Source organism: Dermacentor andersoni, chromosome 7, assembly GCF_023375885.2.
Source record: "Dermacentor andersoni chromosome 7, qqDerAnde1_hic_scaffold, whole genome shotgun sequence".
Lineage (NCBI taxonomy): Eukaryota > Metazoa > Arthropoda > Arachnida > Ixodida > Ixodidae > Dermacentor > Dermacentor andersoni.
Window position 1 is genome coordinate 111,827,238 of NC_092820.1, and position 23,027 is coordinate 111,850,264.

Genomic DNA, 23,027 nt, shown 5'->3' on the forward strand with positions numbered 1-23,027 from the left:
TCCGCCAGCGTTGCCCGGTAAACATTACGGTTACATAAGCTGCAATGGTCGGGAAGCCTGAGAAGCATTCAGTGGTCTATGAATGCTGTCGCGTTCCACTCTTAAAGGCGAAGCTAAAAGGGACACTAATGTGAAAAATGATTTCTTCTGCATCACTGAACTACCTTTCTACAACACCAAAAACACCACTCTTACAACGATAAGAGGTTTGGTAAGCCAGAAAAAGCGCAAGAACGAAATACGGGTGGGTCGCCTACTCAAGTTCCCGCACCTGGGGGCTGTGACGTCTTGGATTTTGATGGCATCTTCGAGGGCCTACTAATTGTATAGCGGTACAGATTGACTACAATGGGTTCTAAAGGAACCAAATATGAAAACATGGCAAGTTTCGGGAACCTTTATTCAGCCAACGCTGCCCAAATGCGAAAACGTACTTTGGAATACCTGACGTCACGCTGACGTACCAGCTCTGGGGTTTCGGCGCGAAATTCAAATACTGATACTTGTACCTTCATTTTCGCATCTAATAACCAAACTACTTTTTTTTTTAATGACTGCCTGCGGGGTTCTCAACCGATGCTTCATTAGTCTAAACTGATTTATTGCTTCGCTTTAGAGTCCCTTTAAGCGTCCTCCACATTTCTGTAATATGATTACATGGGCACATCGATTATATGAGGAAGAGAACGCTGTTTGTAGCGTAGCTGGCGTGGACCCTCTGTCTCGTGCGGTACACTGTAACCAGAGCGAAGTGTGACGCATCTACCTCGCTAGTGGGACATCGCGAGGGACAGCCCGTGGTTGACGCGTGGGCGCGATTCGTAGCAGCCGCCGCAGATAGACCTCCGCTCATGCAGCGCTTTGTTCTCGTACAGACAAAGCGAGCGCTACTCAGGCACCATACCGTGGCCATCATTACCGCACAGCCCGTCTTGCGCATCACTACGGTTTTGTTCTCACGCTTTTGTTTCACCGACCACAAGAGCGGCCCTTCGTCACGGGGAAATCGCACCACGAGTGTCGGCGGCTACAACACCCAAGGTAACGCCACATCGAGACTTGCTGGTAGCAGTGATCCTCGTCACCCACGCTGGCACGATTGCCACGTCCAAAAAAGTGAAGAGTAGCCAAGAAATCGCAAAATGTAGCCAAGAAAGCAGGCAGGTAATTGCAAATAATGTTGCCAAGCTGCCGCCACGACCAATCACTTAAGAAGAAAGCAATTCTGTAGCCGATTATGAGCTACTCCTTTTGAAGCTGTCATGTTTAGTGCCCTTAGATGTACTTAAAGCGTGATTTTAGGGATCAAATTAGAACTGGTGGCTCTGTATTCGTATTCGGGAATTGTTACCCCTGCACACATGGTTATGTAAACATAAGTAGTTCTCAATGAACTCTAGTAGCAGCAAATGCGTCAGGCGCACAATTCTCGCTCTTTAGTGATTGGTCACTGTAGCCCTGTGCCGTATCTCAACTATCCAAGGGAATATCACATACTAGTCAGGACATCTTACCACTTAAAAACAGCGTTCTTCTAGAAGTCTTTATAGTCACATATTGATTTGTTACCATGTGCCTTCACTCAAGTTAATCATGGAACCCTCATAAAATTTCTGTTTCTACCTTATGATTTCCTGAGCAATTATTAGTATTACTTATTTTTTGTTTCGAAAACATATATACACTAGACAGGAAAGGGAGAGAAAGGAGCAGGCTTGCAACTGCCACCGAAAGGCGCACAACGCCTGCCTACTCCTCAGAAAGGAGGAGGAAAAAACAGAAATGGTAGGTTAGAAGAAGGGTACGGAAGAGGAAAGAGCAAGATGAAATATGTCGAAGAGTTAAGCACAAGACATACAGCATAGGTAATGTGGTGGAAATTCCCCAGCAATCAACTACATAAGGAGACGTTCCATGGAATGAGCCAGAAGGCGTTCCTGTTGAATGAATTTCGTCGGTTGCACAGTGCAGGTTGCGTCCTCCCCTCCAAGCACACATGAAGAGGATGGTCGATCCACATCGCGTGCATCATAAGAAGCGTAGATCAGCGAAATAAACCACTTATTTATAATATCTGGTCTGGTTTGTGGATAGTTATTAGAGAAAAATGTTGACATTAAACGTAGCCATAAAGGAGCCAAGTAGCCAACCCAAAAATTTACCGGCCGCGAGCCTTCAAAAGGAGCCGGATTGCCGCAAAGTAGCCAAACCAGGCAACCCTGCACGCTAGTACTGCGTACTGACCTCGACAGCTGACGCCGCGGACGAGCGTGGCCCTCTGCACCTCACGCCGCCCGGACACCACTCGGAAGGATAGATGGGATCGCCATCGCTGCTGTGGATGCCGTGGCCGGCATACAGCGCATGCGCGGGCAGTTTACCCTCTGCTTTTCCTCCACTTTCCTCCTCGTGCTCTCTTCTTTCATCTCCCGCTGCGCTCCGCGTTCGCTTTCATCTTTCGCCTGTACTCGTTCGCTCGCTTAAGAGGTGCGTCACTGAGGCACGCCGACGCTCAACACTGGAACAGGCGCCTGAGAACTGCACTCTAAAAGTTGGAAGGAGATTCAACCTCTAGTTGACGTCGATCAGAAGTCGATCAATCGTCGCTCCAACGCGGCTCTCGCCATAAGTTACACGGTTCATCCACCGCATTGTAGCCTCGCCCCCACAGAAATCCAGAAACATTGTGTTTAAACCACCTCTACAAGACGTTGAATCGAGCTCAAACTATTTTTCGCCTCTTAGTAGTGATAAAGAACAGCTCTTTCGTATTCGAATAGCTCTGCAGATGTTTATGGTTTCTGCAGCGCACTTGTTTTGTCTGCATCTTCCGTTCTGACGTAGTATTTGGACTGCGTCAGTACGGAGGCTTCCCTAAATGACTGGGTTATTTCATATTCTCGTCCCCTTGGCATCATCGCTTACCTGGTGCTCTCTCGGTATCCCTGCATCGCGAGCATCAATCCAGGCGCGAGTATTCCCAGCACCGGCAGGAACCACTGGTGACGGGCGTACTGGCTGCGTTTACGGAGAAGTGCGATCACCGTCTGCATCGTCGACGTGCGCCATACGCAGCCGTCGCAGTTCGCGCGCAGTTCGTTCAAGTCCACCGGCTCCTCCGGCTGATTCTTCGCCACGCTTGCCATGGTCTCCGCCTGCTCTTCCATCAGCTCATTGGCGATCCTGAGACCGCAGCGCAATTTGATTAGCCCGCTTCACTTGAGTGGCCGCCGTAGAAAGCTTACAAGAATTACCGCTACAAGGTGCTTCAACTGCGACTGTCAAGAATTAAGTGTATTAAGGTGAATGCAACAGCTTTTAATGTTTGTTGCTCAAGTGACAAAACGAGGAATTTTCAAGCGGAATAAGCGGAACACTACAGCCTCGATTCCAACCGACGTAACAACGAGTTTAGCGGAAGGCTACAAACACGTCTGTCCTGTATACGACACGACTGTAATACAGTGCTACTGTACACGGACTAGACTATAGAAACTGCGCTGATAATGTACTGAACGTGTGGAAAAATTCAACTGTGTCGTAAGACCAAGGCTTCAGTACCAGCGTTAACAGCCGCATATTCTGCACAGCCTTGTTTTAAGCAACTCCTAAAGTTGCCTTATCCACAGAGTAATCATAAGAATTCGAAGCAAGAACTTGTAAGAACAAATACTTGCAATAGTGACACCAAAGAATTACCGAAAGTGTCACCACGGGTGTGATCCAGCTTAATTTTTCATTTTGCAATTGCTAAAGCGATGCCAGAGGGTTAGGCCGATGACGGAGTAGTTTACCAATGGTAAAATTGAAGATAAATCCACAGTTGTAATTAAAGCGGTACAAATCAACTGGCAATGGAAGTTCAGAAACAAAACACACACAATTACGCTATATGAGCTGCATGAACTTTTTCTACGTAAGCAGCATTACATCTTTTATTTGTGACCAAGCTTTCAGACGTTTCTTTTTCCGGTGCTCTTAATTTGAATTGAATATAGTGCTCCCAGGGGTTGCAATCATGCTGAAGACAATTTTTACATGTACATCGACACCACTGAGAGCCGGTAAATCCGTCAATGCTGACATGTGATGTCCTTTCTAAGAATTCCATGCCGTTATTGACAAGGCCCACCTTCCCAAAAAATTTTCAGAGAGAGCGAAGAAAAATACATGTGCGTACAGAGTGAAAACGTAGAACATGCCTCCACATAATACGAAACTCAACCTAGAGTTTCATGGAATCACTAAGACTGATCTTGAGAACTTGTTGGAAAAGGTCAATACAGTTGTTGCATCAATTCAGATGCAAGCTCCAACAGGGAGTGCTGTCACGGCAATACACTGTCTACGTTCTAGGTCGGACAGGATACCACGCATCATTGTGCGCTTCTCACGACAACAATTCGGCACACCTGGCTACATGGCTGTAATAAGCTAAGGGATGACAAATCCAGATGTGACGATTCAGGAAAACTTGACCAAGTAAACTCAAACCCTGTTTTAGGAGGCAAAGCAATGGGCACGAGAGAATCACATCCGTTTTTTATGGTGTGCGAACTGTAAAGTTCTGATGACACGCAAGGTTGATTCTCCTGTCATTCTCGTGAAGAGGAAAGAAGATTTGCCAAGCCCAGCATGAGGTTCCTGTCACGTTTATACTTATCCTTCCTTCTTGAATCATGTTCGTTTTACGCCATTTTATGCCAGGCAGACATATCTGCCTGGCATAAATTTTTTTCACTTAAATTGCCAATCCGCAAGAAACAAATATTTGCCTCTAGATTCCTTATTTTCACAGCTTGATTTTCAGTTTGACATAATCATGTTAACTGAAACTTAGTACACGAATGAGGACAATCTCTTTTCTCGCCCTGGTTATAATGCTTCCTGCGTAAATCGTCCCTACAGTCGATGTGGCGGTGTTTGCTTGCTTGTAAAACGAACCCTTCACTGTGAACGCCTAACAGAATTTTCCTGTTCTGAACCTGATTGTGAGATGCTGACTGCTGTCCTAAACAATTGCGTCATCTCATGCGTGTATCGCCCCCCCCCCTCAGGAAATATTTAAAAATTAATGACTCATTTGGAAAATGCTTTTTCACTATTCGGTGATAAACAGATATGTAGTTGTATGTGGCGGCGATATTAATATTGACATGCAATCTAACAAAACTACACATGAGATGACGTGTTTGTGTAATAGCTCTGGACTACTCAACACCATTATTATGCCAACAAGAATGACTGCCAATTAATCTACACTAATTATTGTCTTTCTCACGAACGTTAACTCAGAGGATGTTAGAGAAGGAACCATTTCATGTGATATTAGCGATCACCTACCAATATTTCTAGTTACCAAGCAACAAATAAAAAAAGAAACGACTTTCTATATCAATGTGTTCTATAACATTCCCTAATTCACTAATTCACTTTTCATGGAATGACGTTCTAAAAGAAGACAACGCAAACGTTGCAGTCGAAACATTTATTGAAAAGTTAAAACAAATATATGATCGTAATTTTTCTCGAATTATCCACTGCCCATGTAAAAAAAAATTGGAATTCGTGGATCACGCGAGACCTGTTGGACAACATTAACGAGAAGAACGTAATGTACAATACATTTTTAGCTCGTCGCAACCCACAACTATTTAGTAGATTTAAAAATTTCGTAATCGCCAAAATAAAGACATCCAAAAGGCTAGATGAAACTACTTTGATAACATTTTTATGCACTCATTTGGTAATTGCGCTTCCACCTGGAAAAATATTAAGTGCTAGGAACACCCAACTTAAATTGTGTAATTACAGAACACACAATTGACGGCAGTGTTATTAGTGGCAGCTAGTTATCTGATACGTTTAATGATTATCTAGTGAATTAAATTTTTGCTAGAACATTTCATGGTGCCACGCCCTAGATCAAGCACAAATGTCCGAGTACTGTTTTTAAGGCCTGTTTCTGAAAACGAAGAGCATAACACAATCATGCAGCTTAAAAATAATAACTGCTGTAAATCAACCAAATAAGTTGCTTACACAATCGCACAACTTCTTTTCATCTAATTAACTTCAGTTTGTCAGGAAGAACTTTTGCCTGAATATTACAGACGGCCAAAGTCTGCATTTTGTACAAAAGGAAGATAGCAATAATTTAGCAAACTACAGGCCGATATCGATTTTGCCGGTATTTTGTAATAAAATAGGAAGAATACTTCGTTCACAGTTAGCGGAATTCATTTATAAACGAACTTTTGTATGATGCAAAATACGCCGTTAGAAAAATTCATGTATTGAACTTATATTGTATATTGTATTGAGTTTATTATAAATTGCATAGAATCTAAACATATAGTGCCTGGTGTCTTCGTTGATTTCAGCAAGGCTTTCGATTTTCTGAATTGAAATGTGCTTTTACAAAAGCTAGATTTTTAGGTGTACGCGTTGTCGCCTTAGATTTATTTAGCTCATATCTAAGCGAAAATAACCATTATGTATATATAGATTATTTTGCTTCGACGAATAAATCAAACTCTCTCGCAGTTTTTACCTTTTTATACATAACCTTTACATACAAATACATACTTACTAACATACATACTTGACCTTTTTTATGCATAAATGATATAGGGAACATCGATTGTTCAGCAAAATTTATCGTTTATGCTGATGATACGAGTGCATTTTTTGCACAGAAAGACATTCACCAGGTAATTCAAAGAGGAAATCATATGTTACACAAGGTACACAACTGGGCTTGCTCCAATAGGCTAGTAATTATTACAGAAAACTACCAAGGCGGTTATTTTTTTAGAAAGGTCCAAACTGGTGCATGTAAATTGTCTCTATCTAAATAATAACGTTATACAAATTGCCGATTACGTTAAAATTTTAGCTGTCATATCTTGAAATAACGTTATGGCACAAACAAGTAGAGCAGTTGGTAACGAAAACATCACGTATAGTTGGGTATCATTTTCTCGCCACCATTTTCTACTTTCATTGAAAAAAAAATGCTGATCTACCATTCATTGTTTCTATGCTATACTCACTACTGTTTTCTAGTATGGGGTGACACAACGCAAACAAACATTGATAACCTTACAAGACTTGAAAATATATTTCTTAAAATATTTGCTAAAAAGTGTGTAATCATTCTGTTAGGTATATTACAAGACAATTATAAGTTAATAGGTGTGCCGAATCTTTACAGTTACAACATTTGTAAGGCGATAAAAAAGGAACTTAAACAATGAACAATAATTTCTTAACTGGGCAACCTAAAGCCCACTGGAAATAATGTTATACACGCCAGCATAATCGCTAGTTAGTGCCTCGATCACGCTTTAATTATTACGACCAGATGCTATACAATGTAATTCCAGAGATGTTATTATTTTATTGGCATTGATGTTAACATTAGAAATATGACTTCAACATATGTTATAGCATTGTCTTTGCAATGTTAGTGCTAATTTATAGCAGACATTCACTATAAGTGTGATTTATCCATTTGTATGGCAGTAATACAACTCTGTCGTGTGAATATGCATGTACATTTTACATTCTATGTAGTTTTTCTTGAGCCATAACTATTGTATCCTGGTAAACGTGTTGTGCAATGATTCTAATTGATTGTTATTGTAATAATTATCCTATTTCTTGTTTGACATCTTATGATTACTATGAGATGTCACTGTCTAGCGGCCCTCTTTTATGTAGTGGGAGCTAGTCAAGCTGCTTTTATTAAGTCTTCGTTCCCGCTATTCCTTCATGTACAACACATAATAATAAAGATTCAATTAATTTCATTTCAATTTATACCGGAAACAAAATACATGAACTTCAAGCTCGTTCTATCATTAGGTGGGCTGCTTGCAATAAGTGGAATAGACAACCAACACAGAGATCTTGCCACTTCCAGGTGGTTTTCGATTCCGGAAATGAGTGGAGTTAGTCATCTCAAACGAATTTCAGGACCACTTGTTACGCGTGTGTGGTCAGGCACTCACGCAGCACTTCTCCTGTTTCGCGTGCTAAGAGCAACGCACAGCAAAATTATGTACACAGTATATGCCGTGAGGAAAACAACTCGATAAGAAGTTTTCAGATACGTTAACTTTCCCATGGGAAGTCGCATGCATAAGTAAGATTATTATTGAAGGGAAAATGAGACATCCACCCAAACGTAGCTAAGTACTACAAAGGAAACTCATACGGGTGCCTCGAAAGAGTAGCGGAAGAGAACCCATGAATGCACGCAGTTGGTCCCATAACTGTACATTGTACGAGTTCTTTGAATGGCTTGATTAACGTTAGCTGGGACACCATGTATAAACTAGGCGTTAGAAGCACGCGTAATTTGTACAAAAATAAAAGACCCATGCCATAACACTGTCTTCTCTTAGGTAACGGTAAAAAAGGACCTTGTCTCGGCCTTCACGCAGGCTGCTTCCAGAATTTGCGTTCGCTATAGCTGTCGTTTAAATTTACTGAGTGTAGCGCAGCAATCCATTCTTTTTTATTTACCAAAAACACACACCTGAGGTACACGTCTTCCATGGTTGTGACGGAGACGCTCATCTTCACTATGCCGAGCTTGAAACGAAAGCGTTCGAGCACCTTGAACATGCCCACGAGTTCCTCGGACGAGGTCACCCCAAGGGAGAGGTGCAGCATGTCAGCGCTTTCGGACACCAGCTGGACATTGGGCACATACGCTTTCACCACCAACACGATGCCCTGTACGTCGCACTGTCGCACCCGCTTGCTGATCAACAGATGGTAGCCCGTACCTGCGCACGCAGCAGCCATGACAGAAACGTTTCGTACCTAAATAGACGACGGCTTCAATGGAATGCTTGCATCGCCCATCATATGCTTCCCTAAAGCACGCAAATGGTACCCATCAGCCCAGTTAAATTATGGACAATACATTGAAAAAAAAAAAAGCAAACTCTGGTTATAAAAAAACGCCTTCGGTAGGCTTAGCATTTATTTCTGCAACTTGGTGTTTTTTATCGAGCACGGCAGCGGTCTTTCATCCTACAATGGCTGTCAACGCTAATGCGATTAGCATAGATCCCTTGAAACGACACTACGAAATTGATATTCGTGACTGCTTAACCCCGGGTAGCGTTAAGACCAAAATAGTGGAAATGCTCGGTCAAACTTAACTACACGCAAAGAAAACATTAGTACTGGCGACCAGCCAACACACGAACGTATGCAGAATAATATTTTCTTGAACAAGCTGTCTGTGCTGTAGAACGCAAAATGATTGAAGTCAGAAAACCGCCCAGCAAGCAATGAATATGGATTAAAGAAATGGCCATTTATAGCGCACGAACATATCTGCCTCGATAGTGTGGACACACAATGAAGAAAGAGGTCAAGAAAGCTGCCAACCAAGTTGAGGGTGATTGGTAATCTAAAGACAAAACGAGCAGTCATAAAACGGAAAGGGAAAGAAACAGACACGGTTAATTGGGTCCAAAGGATGGAAACAAAAAAAAAAGAGCATTGAAATTTATCAAAATGGCCAGAAAGAAATTGCGAGGGAAAATATGTGTGATAACGCCTGATTGCTATTTGACGTTGCTATTTGCTAATTGCTATTTGACAAATACATACCGGAGCAAATATGGTCCACAGGATGAGGCATGTGCCTGCTTCAATAAAAACACGGCAACAACTCGGCGCATAGCAATGAAATACAACAATATTGACCCACCTGTGGGGAGTGTCCAGCTTCTAGAAGCAATAGGATTCAAAGATGGAAATATTAACTGGTGAGCAATGGTGAGCTAGTGTAGGTAATGGTACCTACACTAGCTGTTTTGGACACTTATCAGCTAGTGCCGCAAGAGGCCGCGGCACGAAGCTAGCGCGTTTTCAATGGAACGAGCGTGTTTATTCCCCCCAAAAAATTGAAAGTACAGGTCAGTTACTGAGAAAGACAAGCGACGAGTGTTTCTAGAATACCAGTCGCACGAAAAAAATGCAGTGATTATGTTGCGCGAAGCTAGAATTTTCTTCCCAGAGAGGATAATGATTCAGCCTATCGAAGCATACTGAAACGACAAAAATTCTGATTCAATTTTCGAGACACAACCAGTACCTGCGATAAAAGTAAGCCTGTTATTGATATAATTGGCAAATTTTTTTTACAGTCAGAATATCCGCTTTTGATAGATGCCTGCCTCGTAACACTGTTCACAAATGCAAGCTCTGTATCACAGTCGTGCAGACTCACGGGGCGTCTTCATAAGATGAAGCGTATCATTCCTGAATCGTCGGAAGCAATGGTCGAGTGGTTTAATGGCACGCAGCTATCGCTTCACGTCATGCTGGCAGGAGTTCAATATCGTGTTCCATGACAAGCTCTTTTTCAGCCACATGGGACTTTCACGATTTACGACCACAGGGCAGAATACTCATGCTTCAATTTGAATAGCGAGGCTTCGAAATAGGCAAGGGCAGCACCGTGCTGCTTCCATGTTGCCTTAGGACAATAACATACCACAGCAAGTATTCGCAACATGATAAGGCATGTGTCGGCCTCAGCAAAAACCTGGCGACCACTCAGCATATCCTACTGGAATGTAAAGGTATTCATTCATTCAGTCAGACCCGTACGTAACGTAGACATTACAGAAGCGCTTTTATTTCAAGTGGTGTATCGCATCAGCCGGTCAGCAGTCGAAACCATGAAGAAACATCTGGAATAAATGGGCCATATAACGTAAAACTATTCCAGTATGTTTTTATTCCAATCTCATAACGTCAAATTTGCGTAACCGAACACGCAAGCATCGAGCGGTGACCCGCGGGGTTGTCTGAGTAGAGCAATAAAACGCTCTCTTCGTTTGTAGGAGGTCACTTTTGTTTGCTTTAAAAACGAAAACTGAGCGGCTTGTCTTGTCTAATTGGCTGACAAGAGGCGAGGAGCACGCTTAAGTGGAGAGGGATTCGATGGGGCCAAGCCAGTGCACTGAAAATCGATAACCGAATGAAGAGGGAGGTGCCAGCGTCTGTGATTGGTCCGCTTTCCCTTACCACGGCCGGTCTCTAGGGGAGCGCGCGCACTCCTCGAGACCGGCCGTGCCCTTACTTATCTTGCAGTGGCTCATCGAAAATCGCGACGGCATGCAGCGGAAGGTTAAGAATGCCGCTAAAACGGATTCTCAGCAAAGAATAGTTGGCAGAACAAGGTTGTAGACATGCCGAAAGTGCTCAATAACGTTACACGGCCACACAAAAAGCTTTATTGTATGCAAATAAACCCATGCTATCCGGCTGGTGCAAGTAGACAGCGCCTGAGCCATCGGCGGCAGCCATGTTTTATTCCTTTCGGAACGGGGCAGCCTGTGCCTATTCAGAATAAAACTCAGTTTTGTTCGGCATAAAATGTATCCTTAACGTGTACACGTCACTTTGAACTGGTGAGTACTGGCGCTTTCGTGACGTCACGTGACAGGCAGGTCAAGTAGGTGTCGCCCGAAAACCTTTGACCAATAGGCGAGCGCTAATGGTGAAAAGGCGTCGAATCATAAACAAGTTTTCTTTTGTTATTTCCAGTCATGCACAAACAGTGTGTTCATGTCATATCTGATGGGGAGCTATCGCAGTTTTGGCCACGTCGTGTAACAGACAGGCAAATTGGGGGTAGTTCAAAAAAGTTTTTGACCAATGGAGAAGGGCTGATTGCAGAATTGGAAGAGAAATTTTTGGAATAGCTTTACGTTATAGCGCCCCTTGTGGAAAAAGGCAGGGAAGACATCAATACGACAAGATCTGATCGTTGCATCCATAGGCAATGGTACAAGGCTTTGACGAAGAGAAAATATTCATAGACAATTACGATACTCCCTAATGCGAAATTTGAACACAGCTCTGGTCGTGTTTTCTTTTCGCGATATACTGGCTGGCGTGTACAATCTGTTGTTTGCGATACTTTGCACACGGAGCGAAGCGGGGCGTGACTGCCTCGCTAATCGGCTAGCGCATGCGCAGTAGGTCCGAAGCCCTCGCCAGCGCTTTGTGTCCGTAAAAGGGTTTAGACGGGGAATCCGGGAGATGGCAATTCAAGGCGATGAGCAAAACGTGAACAAGGTGAATGCAGGAGCCAACGTTTCGACAAGTGGACTTGTCTTCTTCAAGGCGTTTAAGGCGCACCACGTGGACCACTTCAGATCGTGCGCGGCGCCGCTGTGAATGCGAAGTGTCGTCTCGCACGACCTCATAGTCCAGAGCGCCAATACGTCGGATGACCTTGTAGGGTCCGAAATAGCGTCGGAGTAGTTTCTCACTGAGTCCTCGTCGGCGTATCGGGGTCCATACCCAAACACGGTCGCCGGGCTGGTACTCGACGAAGCGTCGTCGGAGGTTGTAGTGTCGGCTGTCGGTCCTCTGCTGGTTCTTGATCCGCACGCGGGCCAGCTGTCGGGCTTCTTCGGCGCGCTGGAGATAGGTAGCGACGTCAAGATTCTCTTCGTCAGTGACGTGCAGCAGCATAGCGTCGAGCGTCGTCGTCGGGTCCCTGCCGTAAACCAGCTTAAACGGCGTGATCTGTGTTGTTTCTTGCACCGCCGTGTTGTAAGCGAATGTTACGTACGGCAGAACGGCATCCCAGGTCTTGTGTTCGACGTCGACGTACATCGCTAGCATGTCGGCGAGGGTCTTATTCAGCCGCTCCGTAAGACCATTCGTCTGCGGATGGTAGGCCGTTGTCCTCCTGTGCCTTTTCTGACTGTATTTCAGAATGGCTTGGGTGAGCTCCGCTGTAAACGCCGTTCCTCTATCGGTGATGAGGACTTCTGGGGCGCCATGTCGCAGCAGGATGTTTTCGCCAAAGAATTTCGCCACTTCGGCTGCGCTACCTTTCGGCAGTGCTTTAGTTTCAGCGAAGCGGGTGAGGTAGTCCGTCGCCACGACGATCCACTTATTTCCGGTTGTTGACGTCGGAAAGGGTCCCGCAAGTCCATCCCGATCTGCTGGAATGGTCGGCAAGGAGGCTCGATTGGATGTAGTAATCCGGCTGGCCTTGTCGGCGGTGTATTGCGTCGCTGACAGTCTCGGTATGTTCTGGCATAACGGGCGAGGTCGGCGGTCAGGCGCGGCCAATACTTTTTTTGTATCCTCGATAGTGTCCGGTAAAATCCGAGGTGTCCAGCGGTCGGATCGTCATGTAGGGCGTGCAATACTTCTGGACGAAGTCCTGACGGGACCACGAGAAGGTAGTTGGCGCGGACTGGTGAGAAGTTCTTCTTCACGAGTAGATTGTTTTGAAGCGTGAAGGAAGATAATCCGCGCTTAAATGCCCTGGGGACAACGTCGGTGTGCCCTTCCAAATATTCGACGAGGACTTTTAGCTCCGGGTCTGCCCGTTGCTGTTCAGCGAAGTCTTCCGCGCTTATCATTCCAAGGAAGGCGTCGTCATTCTCGTCGTCTTGCGGCGGCGGGTCAATGGGGGCGCGTGATAGGACTTGGTGGCCATCTTCCTTGTCGTCTCAGGCAAAAGTCCGTGCTCCGGGGGCAGTCCTTGCAGCCTGCGGCTACCTCGCTGGTTCTTGCCGACGTTGGTGTCTTCCGCGTGAGGGCTTGGGTCACGGCTTTGTGGGGGCGTCCGTTACATGAACGCAAAGCACATCCACCAGATGTCACGTGGTCGTGACGTCAAAGAACAGAGTAGCAATACTGTGAAAGGCAAAACTAGCTTTTATTGGGCGAACCTGTGCCCACGAAACAGGCTACATTTAAAGCACACCGAGAGCGGCGAACACAGTCGGCGATCGTCGAAAATCTGATGAGCGGGTCAAGCGCGTCGGCTTTTATACATCTGTCGTCGAATGTTCCAGAGCAATCGCTGGGACCTGCGTGTCTTCCACAAAGTTCTACACTATTCGCGTCGCGCATACATGCAATCAGATTACACAAGTTGCGGTGAAAGACAGTGACCGGAACCATCGATAACATTCCAGAAACTGCTTTTACATGCAGGCGCGTCCTGCGCTGCGCGATAACATTTGTTAGGCGGCTAAACGTGGTCGCCCGATAAAGATAAGTACATGTGTCAATATATCGAAAAGCCGAAAGAGCTGAAGAGGTGCGCTTAAATTTCGCATTAGGAAGTAACGTAATCGTCAGCAATTTTTTCATCCCCTGCTGCGCACCGCGTTGGCCACTCATTCGCTGTTCTCGTTCGCTCGGTTACAAGTGACGCCGACGCTTTCCGCAATTACGGCGCTTACGAGCTGCGCTCTAAAATACTGATGTAGGTCTGCAGTATCAGCGAAGATATGCAAGTGGCGCCTTAGGAAAAGGGTGTGGTTGCCCCTCAAGGCACGGAGCCAAGCAGTCCAGCCGGCCGGTCAAGTCTCTCACTGAGGAAGCCGCGCAAAGGACGCGATGATGCATGACGACACAGTACTGTTCCGTAAAAAAAAAAAAAAAAAAATTGTGACTGCTAAAATTTGTGGAGTTAATCTCACTTAGTAATGAAATAGTTTCATTCGGAGTAGAAAAAGCGGCTGTCGCTTCCACGGTAAAGTTGACGGTAAGTGACTTCAGGTCCATGGCTGTTGTAATATTTTGGACTTCCGTGCGACCCTACTCGTCTAAACGGGCCAGAATCAATAATGAATTCAGGAGGCTGATGAACAACAAGAAGTCACAAGCTTGCATAAGGCCGCAAGAAAACCCATGACATTTTGAACAGTATGGACAGGGGGACACGCTATGGTTACAACGTCTTTCATAAATGCCCCCCAAATATTAACAGAGGTCGACAAAATGGGTACACCATGGCATGGCAAAGGTGCAAGCGCTGGGCATTACAGGACAACAATAACTTTGTCGGATCAAAGATAAAAGCCCACAACGTTGACAGGGTGGCCGAATATTGCGGCACACAAATTCGCTCAAGAAGAAGTCCAGCTGAAATCAGGAGGTGAAAAATAAAGTGAGAATGTAAGCACGTGTTGAACAGAGGCCCGGTCAGTCCTGTGGCCGAAGCCGGAACCCCTAAACTGTCGGGCTCCCGCCGATATAAGCCAGATGCCTGGCCGTCAGCGGTAGCAGGGTGAGTCGGGGCCGAAGTTTAGGATGCGGACTCTATCACGCGAGAGACAATGCACTTCATGGGGCCAGTCTTCGACGGCACAGTTGAGAACACCAATCTTCGCACCATGAAGCTGCGTACGAATTATGCCATGTGCCGACTTTCACGTTCCTCATACTGCGAAAATTTTCTAAGGATGTCTTTTACAATCGCATAGTTCTTGAATTCAAGTAAGTGTAAGGATAATTTACGGAAGAATAAAAATTGATTTGATTGCACACGGCAGGCACTACCAAATCCTCACTAGGATGCTTACCACTGCGATTGAAAAAGAAAAGTGTACAGTCATTCAATACTACCGGCGCTGACATATGGGACAGAAGCTAACAAAGAAGTTGGATATCAAGTTAAGGAGTGCGCCAAAATCGACGGAATGAAAAATGTTGGACATAACGTTTACAAGCAGGAAGAGACCGGTGCGGATCAGAAAACACACGGGGATAGCCGATGTTCTAGTTAAAATGAAGAGAAAAAAAAAACGGGGGCTGGCAAGGCCCTTTAATGCGTAGGACGAATACGAAGGGGCTCATTGGACTTGCAGAATGGGTGCCAAGGGAAGGGAAACGCAATCGAGCACGGCAGAAATTTAGGTAGGGTGATGTAATTAAGACATTCACAGGCGCAAGTGGGAATCAGCTAGCACAAGAGCGGGGTAAATTGAGATCGCTGGGAGAGGCGTTCATCCTTTAGTGGACATGAAAATATGCTGAAGAAGCTGACGATAATGATGGAGTTTTGCGCGAGTAATTTGAGTACGTGGGCAGTCTTGTTGGCTTTCGGCGTCTGGTAGTCTGCATTCCGGCTTTCATGTGAAATCGGAACGGCAGCGTAGTGAACAATATGGAAAACACACAAATGCCCATGCAATGCTCCACAATCACGTTAAATGGCGATCTTCCTTCAAGCACAGAAATAGCAGTCGCGCGACAATATTTTCACAACTAGGTGAAAGTAATGCATGTACCCTACCCGAAGGTGTATCGGGCCCGGTGGCCGGTAAAAATGACGTACCGTTGAGCATTTTCGGCCATAGTGCGGTAACGGACGACGACACAGAGACAGTGTACCTTATTCCTTGTGTCGTACCTTACAACTCGAAGCCAAAAACGAACTCATTCAATTGCCCGTCTTAATACTTTGAAACGTGTTCGCTCGATTTGCAGCTGCTGCAGTAGCCCACAATAGCGCACAGGGAGATTGCTAGGAAATTTAGCATTGGGGGCACTTTAACGAAACCTATGGGTGAAGATTCAGAGCAGTACACGAAGGAATATTTCATCGCCACTATGGGACGTTGACAAGTTAAATCTTATCAACAAGCACACAATACATGGCGTGTTCTGTATTGGATTGAACAAAAGCTACCACGCAGCGCTACCGACAATCATCCTTGACGCTGATTTCTTAGCGTTTAGAAAAAAAAGGAACAGAAAGAACTGTGGCAGCCCTGTGGGAAGCCTCTAGAAAGTCCAGAACCAATCATTGCTGTGTTTATACCGTGTCGCGAAGAAGCGCTCTGAGGATGATAAGTAACTTCTAGTCGATGGGCGGCTACTCTTATTTAGAACAGTGACAAAGTCGGCGGAACAAGATTTTACTGAAGTTCAGCATGCAGGGATAGATTTTTATAGCTTGTTTTTTCGTTGATGTCATCACTACTCGATCGCGGGAAGTTTGAAAAGTTTAAGGTTAATACACCAGGTAGTGCCGCTCGCGCGTAAATGACGTTGTCCAGGAAAGCTGAATGGGGTATAGTGATAGCGGTTCTATATACGAAACTTAATATCGAGATCAAATTGGCAAATGGCTAGTTAGCGATAATCAAGGCCAAGTTTCGGTTGGCGTCTCCATTTCTCACTGTTTTCCTTTACATTAATTCATAGTAAAATATTTTTGCGCGCACAATTGGCAAGGACAAGGACAAGGGGTATATATGTTCTGTATCTTTCCGAAAATAAAATAGTTGTGAGTAATCGCTCGTGTGTCCCCTTTAACTGTGTCCTTGTCAATTGTGCGCGCAAAAATATTTTACTATGAATTCGTACCAACTCGCCCAACTATCAGTTCTGCTGCAGTCCTTTACAAGAAATTTAAACAACTATTTATATTTGGTCCCGAGCGGAATCGAGTCAACTTGACGCGAGCTCCTCAGGAACAGCAACCCGACGAATTAGGGCAGCGCGCCACGAATTCCCGCTGGGAGGTAGGGATTTGTAGTGTTCCAAGGTACAAACGCTGTGGTCTGTGGGGGCGAGCTAAAGAAAACGATGCGGTTGGAGAGCTTTCTTTGTGGCAACCGAAGGTGTAAAACGCCGCAGTCTGCGGTGGCGCTGCGGCGCATGCGTGTATATATTGATACGATTAGCATTATCAGCCTGTACTTCTCCCACTACACATTGTAAATAAAGCTATGTTCAACAATGCGTGATGTCGCTGCACGCTTCAATGCTATACCTATTGACGTCGACAATCATCGTGAGATGGGTTTTGTCGACCGTTTTTTTTTTTTTTTTGTCGGCGTACCAAATCGATTTTTGAGAAACTGCGACGATCCGCAGCAGCGTATGGTCCCCTCGGAGAGGATGGCGATTCGGTCTCCAACGACGTCCGCTTCTTCCATGTCGTGCGTTGTCAGGAGAATGGTGCACGAGCGGCGCATCTTCTGCAGCAGGTCCCACATCTCGTGGCGGCTCTGGGGGTCGAGGCCAGCCGTCGGCTCATCCAGAATTAGCACCTGGACGACGAGCAACATGCAGTACACAAACTAGATCAGTAAACTGGAAGGGCAAAAAAATTGATCAGGAGCGCTCCTCCACGTTAATCCTTACACGATGCCACTCACGAGATAACACAATAACGCCCACGCCCGACCAATTACTGCCACTGAGGAGTATGCTCCGTCTGGTTTGTCAGCGCCCCGAGGCACCCTAGTAGTAGCGTTTCCTCGCATTCTCACGTCTCCTTTTCCCACCCTCTCCCTCCCTCCTCATGCACGCGAGTTTCGAGCGAAGGATGCCATGAGTTTTGTGGCTACGCTGGTTCCATCCATTTTATGCGTTCTCTCACCCCTCCTCTCTACCATTGTATTGACCCTTCTCGCGCAGCAGTTCGTTCTAGAGAAACGAGGTGGCGCTTTCGGCGGCGCGCCGCGCATGGCCTCAGCGACAGCGCACGAATACAAAACCATCACCGCTTTTAGCTTGCTTCTGTGCGACCAGCTGTCGGAAATGCAGGTGAGTTTTGGCTAAAGCACTGTGCTCCAACCATGTTGGATTGTATCATGGGGATTAAAAACGTGTGCACTAGTTGGCTGCAAAAATAGTGACGGGCACATTCAGAAATGGAATGAATCTGTGGGCTAAGTTCGCGGACTGTTGCTGTAACTGTCCGTGTGTGTTACTAGCACTTTGAAATGTACGGCTCTTCTCGAGGATATAGAAATTTACTCATCCTTTAGCGTCGAATCTCTAACCTTCAAAGAAAGGGCTTTAGCTGTGCGAAGTAAGCAAAAGTGCGTACCGCTCATTCAACAATGACAAAGCGAGTAGTGCCGCTCCCGGTCATTGTACGTTTCGCGTACAGTATCAACACACATCTACCCCGACTGGCCAGGAAGCTTACGCCCGCTCTATCGCCATTGAGTCAAGAATAAGGAAATGGGCGCACACTTGAATATATGCACACTATATACACAAATTAAATGAATGACTACACCAATAGCACACGAAAGGTCGAAGCTGAAGCGTCACGGTCAGCGCAAGAGTATAAGAGTTACCAGTGATAAGCCACTTTTCTACAAGGTTTTACAATGTACAATGTGGCTACGTTTCGAACCTTGTGCGCATCAACAACAAATATATTGGAATTGAGCACACCCGGGAGCAATTAGGTAGAAAATAATCAGATAGAAACTGCACAGAGAGAAATTACTTAGAAAAGTTACTAGCTGCTGCTTCAAAATATTTTCCAAATAAAGTATGATGAGCAAAACACACTAATCCCGATTCAATTTATGAGCGGAAAGTTCGGATAGCTTGGAATACATATTTAGCCCCACTTTTAGAACAAGCACATTGTACGCTGCTCGCGCCGCTTCGACAGCTTTATCAGCTGCGAAAGCTCTTTTGCACGTTCTCTGAAGCTGTGGCCAAAGCTTCCTGTCGTTCACTCTTGCAGATGACGTTAAATCATCTGCAGATCACTCTTGCAGATGACGTTTTGCAGACGTCATCTGCAAAATGACGTCTCACGTTTTTGCAGACGTCGTCACTACGACGTCTCCCAAAACAGGTTTGCTAAGCCGTACCGTCGTCATACGCATACATTGTAACCACGGAGGCAACGGAGGCAGTTGAGGTAAGCAATGGACGCGTCATCACGTGATTAAATATGGCAGAGCCCAAGGCATTGCCGCGGAAAGGGTCAATATACCTCCCCTCTGGACGCTTTCATGCTAGTAGAAAGGTAAGCGGTGCAGCTTATGCCGTTTTTTCGCGCAAGGCCACGGGCAATTACAGCCGTCAAGGCGATTGTGGCGACGCCCAATGAGCACCAGAGGGCATTATGCACATTGGATGCGGTACGGGCCAAACGAGTTTCTCACGTCACCTATCCTGTCTGCCATGCTCCTTCCATGCGCATACCCGCTCCGAACCTCTCCCCCCACCTCTCCCGCTTACACGCGGCGTGCAGGAAAACAGTAGCGGTGACGCAAAAGTCGAAAGCAGAGGCAAGGGAGTATTCGCTTTAAATATTACGTGCCAGCGGTGCGGTATTTCGAGTGCTGGCCCGGCTGAAATATTTGTAGTTTCTAAATCCTTGACACTGGTGGTCACTTTAATCCTTGCCATGTTGCAAAGAAAAATTGGAGGACGCTTAAGCTTCGCCTTCAAGAGTAGAACGCGATAGCGTTATCGCGCCCCGTTCGCACCGCCTACTCAAACGCGCTACGCCAGCCAAACGTCGCGATTGGCACAGATAGCCTGGGCCCCGAAGCGCCATGAAGGGGGACGCGATCATGGGGCGAGTGGCGTGCCACGTGTCGGGGCCGCGCCGTACATTGCGAGGTGGGGGTCTTCTGTGTTTGCCGCAAGATGGCTGTGCGTGCGCGCAGACCGCAGAAGAAATGTAGCGGAAACGTACTTCGCTACTCGTGAAACTTCGACTTCTGTAAGTTGCATGGTCATAATTACCGATATACACAGCAGTACAACTTTCTACGGCACGTTTCTAAGGCAACACCGCATTCACAAGAGGCGATTTTGTCCCGTTTCAAAGCAACGAACTCGTGGCTGAGTGGTAGCGTCTCCGTCTCACATTCCGGAGACCCTGGTTCGATTTCCACCAGCCCATCTTGCAAGATGTTGTTTTATTTATGAAGTGCCTTCTGGGATTTATCGCTCACGGCCAACGCCGCTGACGCTGACACCGACGACACCGGCTTTTCTGCGACACGAGCTCTTTAACGCTGTCGCGTTAATATTACCAGGATAACGTGGGCTGTCTAAATTATCGTAAGTGCTACCTAACGTTCTGCCAGTCAATAACCATGGGATTTGATAGCACCGATACGCGTTAGATGAGCATGCATTTTGGCTATTCCTTCCCTATAGCCATCTGGTCTACTTACGGTGGGCAAATCTGCTTCCCCACACAGCCACCTTTTTACAGCTAAGCTGCTTATGGCTAGGTTCTGGAGGATCTAGTCTCCGCGGACTTACACCAAATATTTTACAGTGGAGTGGTTAGAACCTCGCTGGGTTTCTCTTCACGTTTGCAGCTTCGCCGAAATGGGTGGCAGAGAGCTGAGAGAGAATGAAATAGTGTAAAAAATTGCATCTCGCAGAGAGAGAGAGGAAGAGGCGCTATTTTCTGCAGTACTTTAGGGAGCACGACTCGGCGTATTAGCTATGCGGCGAGTGCGGGTGGAGCCTAGCGGGAAAAGGAACGCCACGGCGGGGACGCAGGTGGTCTTACGTCATTGCTCTCTGATTAAAACCAGCACGCTCGCATTGGCGGATTTCAAGAAGCTACCAGGTACACGGCGTCGGAGCTGGCATGCATCAGAGGTAAAGTGCGGCGGTTGCCACCGCGTCGTGTCGGTGCAGCGTCTGGCACACGACACCGACGCATATGGCGTATCAACAAATCGCTTCTGTTGCGGCGGGTGCCTCAAATGGCGCGCCGTCCCAACCGAACTCCCACAGAGGAAGATGGCATGGATTTTAACGCGACAGCGTTACGGAGCTCGTGTCGCAGAAAAGCCGGTGTCGTTGGTGTCGGCGTCCGCGGCGTTGGCCGTGAGCAAAAAATACTGGCAGGCAATTCCTTAATAAAAACAACTTGCAGCATGGGCTGCGTGGGAATCGAACCAGGGTCTCCGGAGTGTGAGGCGGAGACGCTACCACTCAGCCACGAGTTTTTTTTTCTTTATTGCCGGTCGTTGGCCCGGATAAAAATTACACATTCACAAATAATCAAAAGGCACCCTCACAATATATTGAAAACGACCGCAGAACTTGTGCGGCTGCGCTTGTGCTAAAATTCCCTTATCGCCAATAATAATTCCACTCGTGGCAACCACTCTGGGATTCCCATGATGGTTGAACGATCGCAGCGCCACATTTCCCTCTAGTTATACTAATATGAAACTATATGGTTGTTGGGAGAGGGGGCATAAACAGCGTCACAAGCTTGGCCACGTAAGGTTCACTCAACGCAAAACTAACTGCGTCACAACGCCGGGTGCGGCCAGCGTGCCCCAAATTGTACCTCAGAAAGTAATTAGTTAAAATAATGTTGGGGGCCTGAGAAAGCGTCAGAAACATGTACCAGAAAGATTCAGTACAGACGCCTAACTGCGCCACAACGGCCGAGCTGTTTTTCACTTAACTGCGTCAAAACGCTCGATGCCCTGCCGTAAGCTTAAATTGCTTGTAATGCAGCGCAGACCGCCAGACAAAATTCCTCACCTTGCCGTAGTCCAGTTTCACAGTGGTGCCATGTAAATTATCACAGTGGTGCCGTGTAAACGGCGAGAGCCCAGAAAACTAGACCTACATTAAAAAAAAGAAAAAAAAAAGGCAGACAGACGGGTGCGACAGAGACAAACGCTCACGTGTGCATCTGGCCTCGCTCGCTTCGGTGGCGTGTCTGGCCAACACCACCTAGATAGCGCAGGGCCATTTCACTCCGATCCATGACGTCATGTTAGCTGGCCCGACTGCCATAGAATCTAATGGGGATGCTCCCGAGTAGACTCAGCCACGAGTTCGATGCTTCAAAGCGGTACAAAAGCGCCTCTAGTAAATGCGGTGTTGTCTTAGAAACATGCCGTAGAAAGTTATACTGCGGTGTATATCGGTAATTATGAGCATGTAACTTACAGAAGTTGTAGTTACACGAGTAGCGAAGTGCGTTTCCGCTACATTTCTTCTGCGGTTTCTGCCCACGCAGAGCCATCTTGCGGCAAACACAGAAGACCCCCTCCTCTCAATGTACGGCGCTGCCCCGACAGGTGGCAGGCCACGCGTGCATTGGGGCTGTGCGGGGACCGGTACGAGGCGCGTCGCGGCCCCGACTCTCTCTCCCCTGACAACGCTTCGCCGTGCTCCGCCACGGGTTGCAGAATCAAGCGTCCTTCCTTTCTTTAGATCACTATCTATATATCTCTCTGCCCGTGCCGATCACGACGTTTGGCTGGCGTAGATCGTTTCTCCCTCCGAGACACCGAGTTCTTTGGTTCGTTCTGCTTGCTCAGGCACACGTTTCGTTGCCGCGCCGAACGCTCGACGCTCTCCGCGTGATTGGTGGGTGCAAAGTCCGATGCGGGGCGCCTCGTAAGTGATCGCTGCGCCGTAGCGCATTGTCTTACACTCCTTGGCGGGTCGACGGGAACGCTGTA

At 46.5% G+C, this 23,027-nt stretch overlaps 1 protein-coding gene across 1 annotated transcript in view; it reads right to left on the bottom strand.

The window, feature by feature from the left end:
* Positions 1 to 23,027, bottom strand: part of LOC126534703 (phospholipid-transporting ATPase ABCA3-like) — a 133,960-nt gene that overhangs the window by 86,992 nt on the left and 23,941 nt on the right. The window contains exons 8-10 of the mRNA XM_072289498.1: positions 17,622 to 17,888; positions 8,447 to 8,835; positions 2,926 to 3,183 (exon numbers count right to left, since the gene is read on the bottom strand). Coding sequence (XP_072145599.1) covers positions 2,926 to 3,183; positions 8,447 to 8,835; positions 17,622 to 17,888 — 914 coding nt within the window. The remainder of the gene's footprint in view (positions 1 to 2,925; positions 3,184 to 8,446; positions 8,836 to 17,621; positions 17,889 to 23,027) is intronic.